The sequence below is a fragment of the Perognathus longimembris genome, chromosome 2, assembly GCF_023159225.1.
Source record: "Perognathus longimembris pacificus isolate PPM17 chromosome 2, ASM2315922v1, whole genome shotgun sequence".
In the NCBI taxonomy this organism is placed as follows: Eukaryota; Metazoa; Chordata; class Mammalia; order Rodentia; family Heteromyidae; genus Perognathus; species Perognathus longimembris.
In genome coordinates this window covers 115,011,905-115,028,250 of record NC_063162.1, presented here as the reverse complement: position 1 = coordinate 115,028,250, position 16,346 = coordinate 115,011,905, and the positions used below count along the sequence as shown (strand labels likewise).

Below are 16,346 nucleotides of genomic sequence, written 5' to 3'. Positions count from 1 at the left end.
TAGAACTAGGACACTGAAAGGGAATACCAAAATCGACAAACGACTACAAAAGCAATACTTGCAAAACTGTTTGGTGTATATGAACTGAACAACTCATGGGGGAAAAGGAAAAGAGGGAGGGGAAAGGGGGGAATGAGGGAGGAGGTAACAAACAGTACAAGAAATGTATCTACTGCCTAACGTATGAAACTGTAACCTCTCTGTACATCAGTTTGACAATAACAATTAAAAAAATACTATTGTGAATTATCATATACTTTCCACCCATACTAAATAATATATTACTTGAATTATTATTTATATATTCTCTCCCTCCCTACACTGACTATAAATTTTACACACTCTGAAGACAGAAGACTCTAAACTAATATAGTATTCCAGTCTTAGTGCACTGTCTTGACATTGTTCATTTCAATTTCATTCATTTGCCATTATACACTAAGATTCTTCGCTGTAACATACACATTTCTTCCCCTAAATATACTGGCAAATAGTACCAGTATGAAAAATGTATTATCTAGATTTTATCATTAATATAGATATTATCATTAATAGATATTATCATGAATAGATAGTATCATTAATATAAAAGGATAGTAGGAATAATTTTATCAACTTATTAAGCAACATTAATAGTATGAATTATATTCATTTGGGTATAAGTATATGAATTATGTGTAAATATTTATCATAAGAATAAAAGTTTCATGCACATCCCTAAACCGAAGGAAACACATGTAGTTTTTAAAGATAACTGAAGAGGTCGACTACAACAAAATGTTGCTCTCAATGTATTACATTTGAGAGACTACTGTTTCTTTGAAATTTAGAAAGAAGTGAGACAAAATGTTGTTTTGTAAAAATGTAAGTTATTATTGGAAGATTATTTCAAACGTTACCTGGAATATGCTTCTTTGGAGGCTCTGCATGATAAAAGTCAATAATACACTTACAAATATGTATCCTCAGTTCAGAACTTGGTATTTTCATTAATTCACCTGCCAGAAGGATAAATGAATGTTGTATAACAACACTGGTGTAAGTTTATTTAAAGCATATAATGTTAATATGATAGTGATTATTAAACACATTGTCATCAGGTTAAAACTGGATCCTGTCATTTCATACACACATGCGTGCACATACACAAATAACGTCATGCATCATTTCATGATGGAATATTTTCTGAGAAATTGTTACTTGGTTTTGTTGTGTGAACTTCATAGAGTGTACTCACAAGATCAAATACAAGATCAAATTAAGCATAAAACAAAATGGTTCAATTAGAATATGTGTTAATCCAGATTGGGTGGTTCCCACAAGTAATCTCAGGTCTCAGAAGACTGAAGTAGGAAGACTGAAAATTTGAGGCCAGATTGGGAACCATAGCTAGACTCAGATACATAACAGACCATCTAATGAAACCATCAAACACATAAAAGAATTTTAAAAAACAAACAAAAAACAAAAATAAGTAAAGGAGTAACTCTAAATGACAACATAATTGCTTGTTACTATTAGTATTATGTCCACATATCATTTTCATACAACTGGCAGTGCAGGTTTGTGATAATGAGCTGTGATGTAGTATTGTATTATATCACTATTACATATCAGATTTTTTTCACTCAATTGGGTTTTATAGGTTCCATCTTTCATGTGGTCTCCTGATGACTGAAATGTAGTAAGAATATGGAGTGCATTATTATATCTACAAACGTATGTTTGTGCATACATATACAACACTGAATCTTTCCTTATACATTTAGTCTGTCTGTCAATTCAATCTTTTCTTTCTAGGGAAAACAAAACTTTAAAATTAATAACATAAATACTGGAACCAGACCACCTAAGCTTAAATCTTGGCTCTTCTAACTATTTATGTAATTTTGTGTCATAGTTTTTTTTCTGTAAAATGGCCATCACAATAGTTCCTACATTTACATTTTTGAAGATTAAATGAGTTACTATAAGGGTTCAGAAAAGTGTCAAAGGTATAGTAAGAGCTTCACACGTTACTTATTTTGGCAAGATACGAGTTAGTAATTTTCTTCCTAAAGAGTGAGTTGGCAATTTTTCTCCTATCCTTGTATGCCCTTTCCTTAAAGTTACCTTTGCTCTTCAACTTGTTGGGAGTTTGGAGAATTTGTTTCCTTGCTAATCATATTTGCCCACAGGCAATTTTTTTACTAGGTGGAGTTGCAAAAGTGATGTCCATATCGCTAAATGGGCTTTAGCTTTTCAATAGCCTAAAGTAGATTGCATGTCCTCCCTGGAAATGAATTCCTTGAGGTAATCTGATCCATTCTCCTTTGGTGCATAAGGACCACTGCAGTCAGTAGCTAACTAAGCAAGCCAAGCCACAGAAGAAGGAAGTTCAAAGGAGTCTCATCCTGGTTTTAGGACAATCTGAGAAAGACACCTATTTTATTTTTGGCCCTTTCTTTTGGAGTTAGAAAATCACAAAGTAACAGGGAAAGTATTAGACAACAGGAACAACTAAACTTTCTGAACAAAACTACTCAAACATGCAAATTAATGGGAAATTCCTGGATTTTTCCTCATCTCCACCCACTTAGATCACTTCTAACAGCTTTCTGTTTTATCATCTTGGGGAAGAGCATCTTCTCTGTAATATTTCAGAATTATATTCCTGGGTCAGAAATATCTATATATAATTAGAAGAATATATAACTTATTAGTACACAGTATAAATGGGCAGCAATTAGTAGAAGTCACACACATAGCTTTTGCTCAATACTTCATACTGTAAACAATCACTTTGGTTCAGACTCATGTTTCCAGCAATTTAAAGAAAGCGAGGAGAGCAGTACTTGAAGTGAGCACGCAGTGAAGGAGGTTTGTAGTGAGCTAAGAGTTCTAACTGCTGGAGATAGTAAGGTGTTCTGCTGGTGGACTGACACTAAGTACTGTTGGCTGGCACTCAAAAACTGGGCTACATATTTGAAATACAAATGTCTGTCAATACTCTTGAAGGTAACATTTTAGAATAATAAGGGCCACAGAGACAATTAAAAATAATGTTACCAATGAAACCTATTCTTTTTATGTGTTAATGCTACCGTGTCTTCTTTAGGATTGCTTTCTATTTTAAGAGTTCTACTTATAACAGCGATTTAGAGAAGTAAAACCTCCCATCATTTCTTAACCCACCTGCTCTGCAAGCTCTTCCTCTTTATCAATCCATATGTAATCTAATTTCTATTGCACCTAGAGTAGGGTAAACTTCAGGTAACTTTACACTGAACACTGTAATACTAAACATAAAACAATTGAAAACACAAACACCGTGTTAACAAAATGTTAACATAAAAACATAAAACAACATGTTAAAAATTAAAGTGTTTTTTTATTCACTGCAGTTAAATCACTAAAGCCTTTCTTTGTAAAATTCAGTAAATACCTTAAAAAACTTATTTGGTTGTTCTTTTATCTTTATTTCTCCTTTACAAATAAACACCTAAATTAGTTAAGTATAGATTTTATATAGAGTTTGTTTTGGGAACATGCTGTCATGTCCCAAGATCTGAGTCAAAGAACTAGAGTTTTACTGATCTCATTTATTAGGAAATTAAATTCTCTCTCTAGAAAATTAAGGAACAACTTATATATGAAAGCATACTTTTTGTGATTTTAAAAAAAGTGAACTAAATATAGTTTCTGCATCTTTATGTACATTATGTTAAAGTTCTTAAAGTTCTAGTTTGTGATTTAATTATTTAAATTTTTGATTGCTTAATGAAGGAACAATGATGCTAGTGATTACGTAGGAGACTTCAAGGTTGAAAACATAGCTGTGATTACTGAAAGAAATGGATATATATTTTCTCATTAACAAAAAGTTAGCAAACATTTCATTAAATTAAGTAGCATGAAGTAAAATGAAATAGTATCAACTCAGTAAAGAGAAAGCTTGAGTAAATGTTTTCTAGTATTTGCATTTAAGGCACATTGAATATTGTTATCATCATGAAACACCTGAGCAGAAAAAAATACCAGAATGATTACCTTGCACACTATGGTTAATTCTCAAGAAGAAAATAAGAACTTTGGTATGGTGAGAGAGTACTTCTAGTAAAAATAATTCATTTGTCAGTAGGGCATGTCATATCTTATACCTTTCTACCTTAAGACAATCTTAACTTACCCAGAAGTGCAATTGCATTAGCAGTATCTTCAGCATAAGTTATTTCATCTGATACTTTCTTTTTCAAAAAGGGCAAGCTTCAATAAGAATGAAGAATATCAGAATGAATATTAATGAAGTCTTTAATTGAAGCATCATTTTTAAATTGGGGACAGTCAGATATGGTAGCACACACTTAAAATCCCAGTCACATAGAAGGTGGATGTAGGAAGATTACAAGTTCAAGGCCAGCCAAGGAAAGTTATTGAGACTAGGTCTGTCTGTCTGTCTGTCTGTCTACCTACCTATCTAAAACAAAAAGGCTGGGAGTACAGTTCTGGTGGTAGAATGCTTCCCTAGAATGTGTGAAGACCTGGCTTCAATCCTCAGTATGTGAGAGAGGCTGAAATTCTAGTTAACCATTTGAAGCCTATTTGTTTTCAAAGGTCAGTGCCGTTTATTAACTGCCTTAGACAATATCGACAAAAGAACAAAATACCTTTGGAGACAAGAAAGGTAACTGTAGTTGTGAGGGATGGGAGAGAATATGAAAGTGGTGACATTGATCAAGATGCATTGTACTTTGAAAGTGATTTGAAAAATTGTAATCTATTTATACAACTACTTAAAGATAATACAAACAGAAATTTAAAAATATTTCAAGTTTAAACATACTAATTATATTAAAATGACATTTTACAACTACTATAACCAAACCTGTTTGAAAATACGCATTTACAAATCCTAAAAACCAGACACAAGAACCCACCATCACCAGTCTAACTTTCAAAGATTTGTTTTTTTTTAAGAAGTTTTTTTTTTTTTTTAAAGAAGTTGAGAGGGTGAGTAGGGAGGGGGGAATAAGGGAGGAGGTAACAAACAGTACAAGAAATGTAGCCAATGCCTAACCTATGAAACTGTAACCTCTCTGTACATCACTTTGACAATAAATAAGAAAAATAAATAAATAAAATTCCTTTTTAGATTAAAAAAATAGTTGTTCTTTTTTTTAACTTACATTAGTTATAAGGGAAGTGCACAAACAACTTCATTTTTTCTCTTTTTGTCTTTTCTTTTTTGGTACTGGGGATTGAACCCAGGACGTTACACTTGCTAGGCAAACACTTTGCCACTGAGCTACATCTCAGTCCCCAAAGTATTCTTTTTTTCTATCTCCACATGTTCACAATGTATTCCAATCAATTGCACCCCTCACTCTGCCCCCTTTCCAGAACAATTACAACAGGCTTCATATTTCTACTTTCATAGTTCCAACAATCTATTTCAGTTGTATCCCTTAACCTCCTTCCTTATCTTGTTAGCCCAAGACTCTCACACTAGTACTTAGAGAACCAATTTCTCTTTCTTTCCCTGCCTCCATCCCTTTTATTGATCAACAGCTTTCACTGACTTTATGCCATTTTCACATATACTTGCAAAATACTATGAAATTACTCTTTTTTTCTTTCCTTTCCCCCCCCTAGCATAATCTTAGTCAGATTTATATTTGACATTTATTCATATAAATATATATGCAAATGTACATGAATATGTATGTAACTTAGGTCTAGCTTCCATCTATGAGTGAAAACATGATATTTTGGCGTTTTTTGAACAAATGTTGTCTCACTCAATATGAAAACATTGAGTGAATGAACAAAGTAAACTTCCAGCTGGATGTGTGGCTCAAGTGGCAGAGCATCAGCTGAGCAAGCAGATCAAGAGAACATGATGATTTTCCAAGTTCAAACCCCAGTACTACAAAGAACAAAATTTCAAAACTAGTGTAGCATATATCTTGATTAGTCATTGTGTGGGGCACAAAAATCCGTATATATGTTGAAGCAATATATATACATATATACATAATAGAACAATAATAGAACACTTAATAGATGAGTATTATCCCTAGGTTTATTCAAGGATTCTCTAAAAATAAGGTAGCATTATTCCTTTGTTTCATCTATTAGCTATCATTCACTTGAGAGTAATTAATTTCCTGAAACTATAAGATTTAATACATTTTGGCTAGCAATCTGAAACAAGAAAAGTGACTACACTCAATATTCAAACTGCTGGAATGGATGAAGTTTTCTGAGTTCTGCAACACTCTGCTACATGGTAAATCACAGAATGTTTGTAATACAAAATAAAACACAACACTACATGTTAATACAAAATAAAGCAACTGAAATCACTTACCCACACAGTTTTAGGATCTCATATACAGATTCTATAAAACGTGGCTGGTTTTCAACTTTTATTGCACACAGATTCAGAATTTTAAATATCTGTGTTAACTCTCTTAAGGGCTTTAATAGTTTTAGTTAAGAAGTCAAATTAATTTTTTATTAATATGCAGTTCATTTATAACATTTGTCAAAATACTACAGAATTCTATTTTAAACATATGACATACCTTACTTTAATTATTGTTTTGAAGAATAGAGAACAAATTGAAATTATATATTTGCAGCATTATTTAATTTTTGCCTCTGTGATGTTTTATTCATATTTATTTACTTTTACCACCATTCCAGTATTGATTATCAACTATTATAACACATATGTAGTTGGTTAATAATTTACTATTGACAATGATTAAAAACACATTGAAGAAAGAGTTATACCACTATTGTAATTATTCTCAACATGCCATGTGAACTCGTACTACTTTTTTTTTTCTCTTTTTCCTTGTCTGTTTGACTATTTTGTTTAGTTTTGTTTCTCTTGTACTCCCATCCTGTGGCTGTACCATCGCTACCACTGTATTACATACAAGTACCCTGGATACTGTTTATATGGGTAATAGAACTGGGGAATGGGGAGGGAATACCAAAATTGAGAGACGAAGAACAAAAAGACAACCATTCAAAAAGCAACACTTAGAAACCATTTGGTGTAAACCAACTGCACAACTCTTGGGGGAGAGGGGAAAGGGGAGAGGGAGGGGGAAATGAGGGAGGAGTAAACAAGTAGAACAAGAAATGTACTCACTGCCTTTCATATGAATCTGTAACCCTTCTGTATCCCACTTTGACAATAAAGAAAAAAAATAAAGCCAAAAAAAATTGAAGAAAATTAACTTGATGGTTAGGCTTAACCATACCTTTAATATCTGCTCTCTTTCTCTCTCTCTCACACACACACACACACACAAATATATATATATATACACACACACATATATATATATACACACACACACACACTCCTTTGGAACAATTTACTCTTCTGCATTATTTTATTAGCATTAACTCAGGTGCATTTCATTGTATTTAAAGTTTAAATAGGGAATTTACTTCCTTGAAAATGAATACTGAAGGAAAAATACAGCCTCCCTAAATCTGCAGATTAAGAAATGCGTTACCTGTTTTAAAGACCTGAGTATATAAATCATTTCATTTATTCAGTTTTATGGCTAAAAGATCATGACAGTTATAACTTACATTTCTTGACTGAATTGTTTTATTTCTAGCAGCTTCTTAGAAAGAAAAATGACTGCTAAGTATGCCAGAAATATAAAGCCAGGCTATTGAAGGCATTCAGAAATATAGATATATTCCACCAACTGTCTAATCCTGAAATAAATGATGGAGGTGTTGAGGTGTTAGATTAAGACAGAAAACAAAATCATTTGTGAGTATACTTTCTTGGTAAATAATGCTTAAATATTCATAAGCTCTCATATTTACAGCAGATCCACATAAAATCAGGCTAAAAGAAAAACAATTTAGGTGAAATTATGTGGCACATTTCTCTGAACGGGAGGCTTCAGGCATGTTAAGTGAGACAAACTATTAGTAGACTGACACATTCTTTAGAGCAAATCAGACAGCTGTCAGAGATGTCAGATCAATTCCATTCAAAGTGGGGTCTACAGTCCATTGCCTCTTTGGAAATTAAATGACTGGTTTGTGAAAAATGAATATGGAAAGCTAGAGTAGAAATTTAAAACTTTTATAAGTCCAATATTCCTATGACACTTTTACTCTATTTTATCATAACATGTTTACACAAAGGTTGAAAAGCAAACCACTCACTCACTCAGCAAGAAACTGATTCTTAGGCACAGATAGTTCTGCGGTCGGAGATACACTGCTGCTCTCAAATACAAATATATATTGATATATTTTGCAGAATACATTTCAAGCACTTCTATCAACATTATCCTATGTTGATCTTGTATGAACATTATCTCATCTGATCTTCTTAACAACCTCATGAGGTATCATTATACCTCTTTCATAGGATGGGGAAGTTAATGAGCACATCAAAGTGCCACTGGCCCAGTAAACTGGCCTTCCTGACTATATCAAAGATGTTCTGAATCTACAGAAATGAACATTATCCACAGGTAATAACAGCGTAATGAACAGGATAACAGCCTCCCCAAAGATGTTCATGTTCTAGTCTCAGGAATGTATGCGTATGTTACCTCATATGGAAAAAAGGATTACTCATATGTGATTAAGTTAAGAATCTAGCAATGGGAAAATTATACCAGATTATCTAGGTAGGCCTAGTATAAGGAAGAGGAAAAGTAGATGTAATGACCCATACAGAGATGAGAGTGATAACACTAGGAGGAGGAAGATCATGAGGCAAGGTATACAAAAAGCCTCTGAAAGATGAGAAAAGACAGGAAATAGATTTCCCTCTAGCACCTTTGAGGGACCATCTCTGCCAACACCTTGACTTTAGCCAAGAGAGACTGATTCTGGATTTCTGACCTCTAGAAGTAAAAGATAGTAATTTTATACTGTTTTAAGTCACTAAGTTAGCAATAATGTATTAGAGCAGAAACAGGAAGATAATACATTTATAATAAAAATTCTTTCATTTCAAGATAAACAAAACAAAATACCCCTATATGTAAAGGATACAAGTCCATTTTGATAACATTGTACCATTTTCTTGACATATTTAAGCTGTTTTTCTTCTGAATCATCCTAAAATAAACATACTATATTAGTTCTTTTATACAATTAAATCTGCTGAGATTTTTAAAAATTTCTTTAACATAAAAAGTAAGTAGAAACATTAAAGTTATCAACTAATTTTTAAATTATGAGCATAAAATGTTTCCTGAAACCGTGGAGGTAAAAATAAGTTATTTAAATTTGATTTGGAAAGTATAAATCAAAATTAGTCAACATAAAGCTATAATTTTTCCAGAAAAAGTATTAGCAACAGTTGAAATATGTTGAACATTTTCTTGGCTGCAATACCATATCGGCATTGTATATATTATCTTTAAAATGCATTATTGCCAAGGTATTATTATTCCTCTTTTACAGAGTTGGACAAATAAACTGAACTACTTTATTTTTTTCCAACAAATATACAGATAAAACTGGTTCTATTTGGAGTTTAACCTGGCAATCTGCTCCAGAAATAGTATTTACATTGTCTAACAAATGCTCAGTGTACTGTGCAAACTAAGCATCTTTAGTCAACTAAAAACAAAGACAAACCAACACAGACACAGTGAGGTGTTTGATTTTTTTGTTTGTTTTTGAACAGTTCTGGGGCTTAAACTCAGGCCTGAGCACTGACCCTGGCTTCTTTTGGCTCAAGGTTGGCATTCTACCTCTTGAGCTATAGAGCTACTTCTGACTTTTTCTATATATGTAGTGCTGAGGAATCGAACCCAGGGCTTCATGTATATGAGGCAAGAACTCTACCACTAGGCCATATTCCCAGCCCACAGTGATGTGTTTTTAAGACTGAATTTCTTCTGTTCTTCAAACTGTGAAAAGACATTGTCTGGACATCCATCCACCTAGTCCTGCTTATTAAGACTAATAGGAACTAATAGAAAATCTCTGTAGTTGGAATTCCTCTTTCTAAAAATAATGGGGATATATTCAAAATTTAAAAATAATTTTTCTTATCATCCAGTAAAAGTTAAATTATTCTTGGTCATTTTTATTGTTCCTGTAGAGAAAGTAGAGACTAAAAAATGGCAAACCAATGACTACATTTTCCATTTACTATTCATAGCATGTTGTTCTGTTTTGATGACTCTGGTGTGGTAACTCTATTTTTTTTTTTTTTTACTTATTCAGAATGGACAATCTTCTCTGGAAAAGAATTTGGTAGTGAATTCTGACTTTTAGTAATTTAGTGGACTCTTGGGTACTGTTTCAAGAGTGTAATATGTAAGCAAATAAACGTACATGCACATTTATTATCGTTTTCCCCCAATATGTGAATTCTCAATTTTGAGTGATGTTTCAAAGATTTTATTTCCATTACATTCTCTAAGAATTCTCTCAACATAAATAATCTGGACATAGGCATCAGTGTGTATATATGCTCTGATCTCACAGCAGAAATTTTTTTTTTTTTTTTTTTGGCCAGTCCTGGGCCTTGGACTCAGGGCCTGAGCACTGTCCCTGGCTTCTTCCCGCTCAAGGCTAGCACTCTGCCACCTGAGCCACAGCGCCGCTTCTGGCCATTTTCTGTATATGTGGTGCTGGGGAATCGAACCTAGAGCCTCGTGTATCCGAGGCAGGCACTCTTGCCACTAGGCTATATCCCCAGCCCTCACAGCAGAAAATTTTTGATGGTGCACTTTTTCTATCATCTCATTTCTCCAATCTTTTTTTTTTTTATTTTTGGCCAGTCTTGGGGCTTAGACTCAGGGCCTGAGCACTGTCCCTGGCTTCTTTTTGCTCAAGGCTCTAGCACTCTGCCACTTGAGCCACAGCACCACCTCTGGCCTTATCTATATATGTGGTGCTGGGGAATTGCCAGGGCTTCATGTATATGAGGCAAGCACTCTTGCCACTAGGCCATATTCCCAGCCCTCATTTCTCCAATATTAATTGGTTATCAGCAATTAAACAGAAGACAGGCTAGCCTTTCTTTCCTCTTACAAGTCTTTGTTTTAGCCACAGTAGAGTTTGTCTATCTCATAAAACAAATTAATTTTCCTAGTCTAGCCTTCCTAACTGCGTAAATTCCCTCAAACTAAATTTAAATATACTGTGTGAAAATTTTCAGTGAAAGGAGATAATTGAGACATATACTGGGGAGATTGTATATTATCTCTCTCAGGGAAATAAGTTTGTAAGTATTGGAGCAGAATAATTTTCTCAACACTTACCTTATCATTCTCTTCAAGTATTGTGATGATACGATGAAGGTCCATAGGCTTGAAAACACTCTAAGAACATACAACTGTTAGAATTCTATGTCATGAAAGCATATCATGTACACAATTTTTACATGACATTTTTCTTTGGTAACTTAAAACTATCTATAACAATAAGATAGTAAGCAGAAGAATAAAAAACATGAGGCCTTATCAGAGAGCAAATACACAAGCCCCTCTTAAACCTGAATATTATCTTATGAAATTAACAATTTAAATTTTAATTAGCCCTAAGGGGCCGAAGAGATTATTTGGAATAAGAGCACTTCCATGCTGTAGAAGATAAACTTTTCAACTGTATATATACATATTATACTAACCTCGCCTATGTATATGATAAAACTACCTTCTAAATTACAGGTAGATAACTTTTTTACTGAACTATGTATCTCCCTTTCATTTGGTATCTTCACTGATGTAGTCATCAACACTAGAAAACAAGAATTCAAAACTCTACAGATTTCACTTATTAAGTATTTCCTTAGCTCGTTTCAGTGACTTATTTCATTATCATCTCACACTCATTTTCAGACTTACTGCTCTGCTTACTCTCCCAGCCTCTGCTCTAGCACCCATACACAGGGGCTCTAAGGTCAGAATAACAAAACTAATCTGGACTTAGCCAATAGAAGCCATTCAGTGAGCCCCCACACCGATTGCTTATCTCATTCTTTGAGTTTTACTTATGTTGTTGCAAGCCTGTTTCTGGTCTTGCTTAATTCTCAGGTCCTTCAAGATGATGCTCAAGTGTCACCTCCCCAAGGCATATAAAAAGCTAGAAAAATATATCTTCTAAATGTACATAGAGACTAACATATATCCATGAAAATTTCCAACACTTTCTTCAGAAAAGGTTTACATGTTTATACTCTATGATTCCCTGTCCTGACGTGTGCTCGAGTGCAAAGCTTTTGTTTCTGTTGTTCTCAGCACAGGGGCCTGGCATGTAGCATTGTCAGTAGCTCAATAAGTGCTGGTTAAATGCAATGATTTACAGGTAAGTGGAGAAAAAACCAGGAAATGCTATCATTGAAAGTTTAAGAACTTATGGAAACCTCCAAACTTTAAACACAATTATGGCTATCTTGCTCTGGAAGATGAATGCTTTGTTGAGTGAGATTTTCTTTTTCAATTCAGACATTAGGTTAATATTGCTTACTCCCACTATGGAAGGTAAGCAACCCAAGATCCCTACCTCCTACATTTACACTTAGATTTACTTTAACGTAACTGTGACTGTGTTGCAGGAAATGTGTAGAAAATGCTGTAGCACGGTTTACCTATCACATAGTAAAACACAGGGGGCTCCAAGCAGCAGCACAAACTTTACCTGGAAACTAGAAAAGCAGAATCTCAAGGTCTAGTTGACATCCAAATTATAGAAAGATCTGCATGTGCTTCACCACATTAAAATTTGGGAAGTGCTGCTCTTAGAAGACATGAAACAACACTGAGCTATATAGAAAACAGATAAAGGCTAATCCAGTTGCTTGTCAAATTCCACATGATTAAGGTAAATTTCATTGCTCTGTCCATCTCTTCTCAGGGGAAATGTACTTCTCCTTTTTGTTCGTTTGTTTGCCAGTCCTGGGGCTTGAACTCAGGGCCTGGGCACTGTCTCTGAACGTCTCTGTGCTCAATGCTAGAGCTCTACCACTTGAGCCACAGAGACACTTCTGGATTTTTCTGTTTATGTGGTACTGAGGAATGGAACCCAGGACTTCATGCATGCTAGGCAAGCACTCTACCACTAGGCCATATTCCAGACCTGTACTTGATCTTTAGTAGAAAGCCATTCTAGTAGAAAGCCATAGTACATGAGCACATGAGAGTAATTTTAGAAAACCCATATGAGAATTATCTGTCTACTTGGCTGCCCTAGAATTATACTTGGTGAAACTTCACAGGCTCTGAAAATTCATCTGAGTTACTAATAGCAGGAAAAATTTAAAAAGCTGTTAGTCATCCATAATAATCAGAATAGTTACCACTTATGGACACTTAAAATGTGTGCTAAGCTCTGTGATAATTAAATGCCTTGCAAGCACTTTGAAGTTTAGTTCTTACACTATTTCCAGGAGGAAGGCATTTCTAAATGTCTTTATAGATGAGGAAACCAGGACTTGAAAAAGGTAAGCAACTTACTCAAAGTAAACAATCAGAAAATGTCTAAATTTCTAGTAACGTTTTATTTCATGAAACCTATGAAGTATGATAAACTTGTTTTTAAAGAAAACTTAGAATCACTATAGAAGGTATTATAACAAAAACTTTTGCCAGTACCAGGAACTGAACTCTGGGCCTCATGCTGGGTTTGCTTGCTTGGTCACAGTTAGCATTCTACTATTTGAATCACACTTGTAGCCTAGCTTTTGCTGGCTAATCAGAAATGGTGCCTCATGTACTTTTCTGCTCACTCTAGCTTTAAACTGTAATCCTTCAGATTTCAGGCTCCTAAGTGGTTAGGATTATAGACATGAGCCACTGGCACTACTTTATGTTTTTTATAGATAGAATATTTAAAAATAGAGTGCTCAAGAAGAATATCTTCTGTGAAAGCACAACATGGTCCAAAAATTACAATTAAAAATTCCGGATTCTTAAATGGTTATTTCTATTTATTGTTAACTGAAAAGTCATAATCTGTATTTCAATTTCTCGTAGTTCCATCTATAAGCATTTCATGTTTAATACAGTTAAAATTTAATATTCTGCAAATAAAATTTCCCAAGGTCTTCCCACCACAGCACCAAAGCAGAGGTCTATAAGTTCATCATTTTTAGTACTACTAGAAACACTAGTTATCATTCTTTGACTAAGGAAACTAGGTAACTCTTAGTTTATTTCTCATAACTTTACTACCTCATTTGTAAATACAACCACAAATTTGAAACACAAACCGTAAGCGATTGCTAAGGCTCCTCCAGGCAAATCATTCTGTTCTAGTTCATTTCTTTGGGTACAAACTGTCTTTCTCCTCAATACTTTCAAAAATGTTACTTCTAGAAGTAGAAGCAGAAATGTGAACGAATGCAAGTTGATTTTTTTTTCCTGAAAGAGAATCCCTAGGTCTGCTTAGAAGGAAAAGTAGTAATGCAAGAAAAGAAGAAAACAAGAGGAAAAGGATAGAGAAATATACACATACATATACGGAGGAATACTGACGTTTTGTGGTTAAGGTTTGGCAATACCTTGTTAAAAGTATTTCACCTTTTATCTTTTTAACCTATACTTGCCGGCCTCATATAACCTCAGCTATTATTTCTTACACTGAATAAAAAAAAAAACGGGAGCCACCAATTACCAAATTCACCTACTTTTCCGTTTTTCCCTTGTGCCTAGGAGTCTTATGGTCTTGAGCTCCTTGGCAGCCTTCGGAGTGGACAGCTATGGTTGCTTAAAGTTCTTCCCTCCTGGATTGGAATATCTCCACGAAACCGATTGGGTAATGCCATCTACTCTTCAACAAAGGAACTCTGCAAGTTCTTGCGTAAATGTCTGATGGTCCCTAGAGAACTCAACCCTATTCCCACAGAAGACGCCTCCAGCCACCTGGCCACCCTCAAGAAACTCTCCATGGGTCCAGATATCAACGCAGAAGACCGGTTCCTGACGCAGCCTGAGACTTGTGAAGCCTCAACAGGAATTCCCATAGTGGCCCCATGCCATTATTGTGAAGCAGCTTAGGATTCAGGGTTTTTGGTACAATCATGGCTCTCCAGGGGCTGCTAAAATGATACAAATGACCTGGGGTTTTCTAACATCCTCACCAGGAATGCAGACCCAAATGGGGGTCTCCAAGTGTAAATTTGTGAATTGAACTTGAAAAAAAAAGTTAATTTTGTACGCAAAACAATACCACACACAAGCACAATAAATTTTTTTTCTTTCTCCCAATTCTCTCTAACCTCCTCCCTGTAACAACCACTTTCTAATTCAACATTATTTTCCTCTCTCTGAGTGCAGTTTACAAGTAGCTGTAAAAAAAAGCATGGGAGAATTTATTGTATGTATTAAGAATATCGTTTGATATCTGACATGTACAGATTAAAATCCCAATGCAAACAAAGTTGATCAGGCTATCAAATCAGATTTCACAGAGAATGATTTATTCCTCCTCAGATTTCCCAGCGAGCAGCAAGGCCTGACTACTCCACGTGTAGAGGGATGCTCCAAGGATGCTGCAGTCCCCAGACAGGTTGATTGACGACAGCCAGGCCCCTGGCCAGGGCGCAGATTCCCGGGGGCAGCGGCTTTGCGCGGGAACGTCCTTCCCGCGGGCCCCGGAGTCTCCACTGGGGTCCTCTTTTCCACCCTCGTGGCCTCAGGGCCTCACTTCCTCGCCCCCAGACTTCTTCCCCACTGCCCGCCCTCGAAAGCACAGCCGCCTGCTGATACCTGCATCTCCTCGTCCTCGGTCACCACACCGATCACCGGGATCTGGCGGGGTCTGCTGGACTTGCTCCTGATGCCGGGTTCCTGGGCCTCGGCCATGGCCGCAGCATCCGCGGGGGAACTGGCCATGGCGGTAGGCTAGGGGCTGACCCGGCTGGAAGTGTGTGTAGGAGGGGTGGGGAGTGGGGGTGGGGTCTTCGGGTCCTACACTGTGCCTGCAGCCGCTGGACCCCAAGAGGCCCTCTACGGAATAGGAAAGGCAGCCCGACCCTTGCTAGAGTCGTCAGAGGCCCCAAGGGTCTGGAGGTTGGCTCGAACCTCGAGCAGCAGCCTGCCTGGCGCAGCCGCAGCCCACCCGGGCGCCGGCAGTCCGCGAGGTTGTCAACACGCCCGGGTGTTGCTAGGGGGCGGGGCCAAGAGCAGGTGCCTACGGAAAGCCAGGGTGGCAAACTTCCCCAATGCGTGGTCGGTACGCCCTAGAGCTCCAAGTGGGTGCATCTGTAGATGTGGAGAACGGCGAACAGAGATAGAGAGCGGAGATGGAGAGCCGGGTATCGAACCTTAGACTTCGAGCGAGGCTCTGTCATGATGGCTTGCGCTGGCCTTTGCTAAAAACAGGCATGTGTGGGACAGCGGTGAGGG

The 16,346-nt window shown here is 36.1% G+C and overlaps 1 protein-coding gene across 4 annotated transcripts in view; it reads right to left on the bottom strand.

Moving 5' to 3' along the window:
• Cfap69 (cilia and flagella associated protein 69) overlaps positions 1 to 16,029 on the bottom strand; it is a 49,735-nt gene extending 33,706 nt beyond the window's left edge. For 2 of the 4 annotated variants that reach the window (XM_048339973.1, XM_048339976.1), the window contains exons 1-6: positions 15,708 to 16,029; positions 11,262 to 11,321; positions 9,034 to 9,099; positions 6,350 to 6,459; positions 4,169 to 4,245; positions 900 to 998 (exon numbers count right to left, since the gene is read on the bottom strand). In XM_048339973.1, the coding sequence (XP_048195930.1) occupies positions 900 to 998; positions 4,169 to 4,245; positions 6,350 to 6,459; positions 9,034 to 9,099; positions 11,262 to 11,321; positions 15,708 to 15,833 (538 nt within the window). In that variant the 5' untranslated portion in view covers positions 15,834 to 16,029. The remainder of the gene's footprint in view (positions 1 to 899; positions 999 to 4,168; positions 4,246 to 6,349; positions 6,460 to 9,033; positions 9,100 to 11,261; positions 11,322 to 15,707) is intronic. The other 2 variants (XM_048339975.1, XM_048339974.1) reach the window with 2 other exon arrangements.
• Between the last annotated feature and the right edge of the window lie 317 nt (positions 16,030 to 16,346).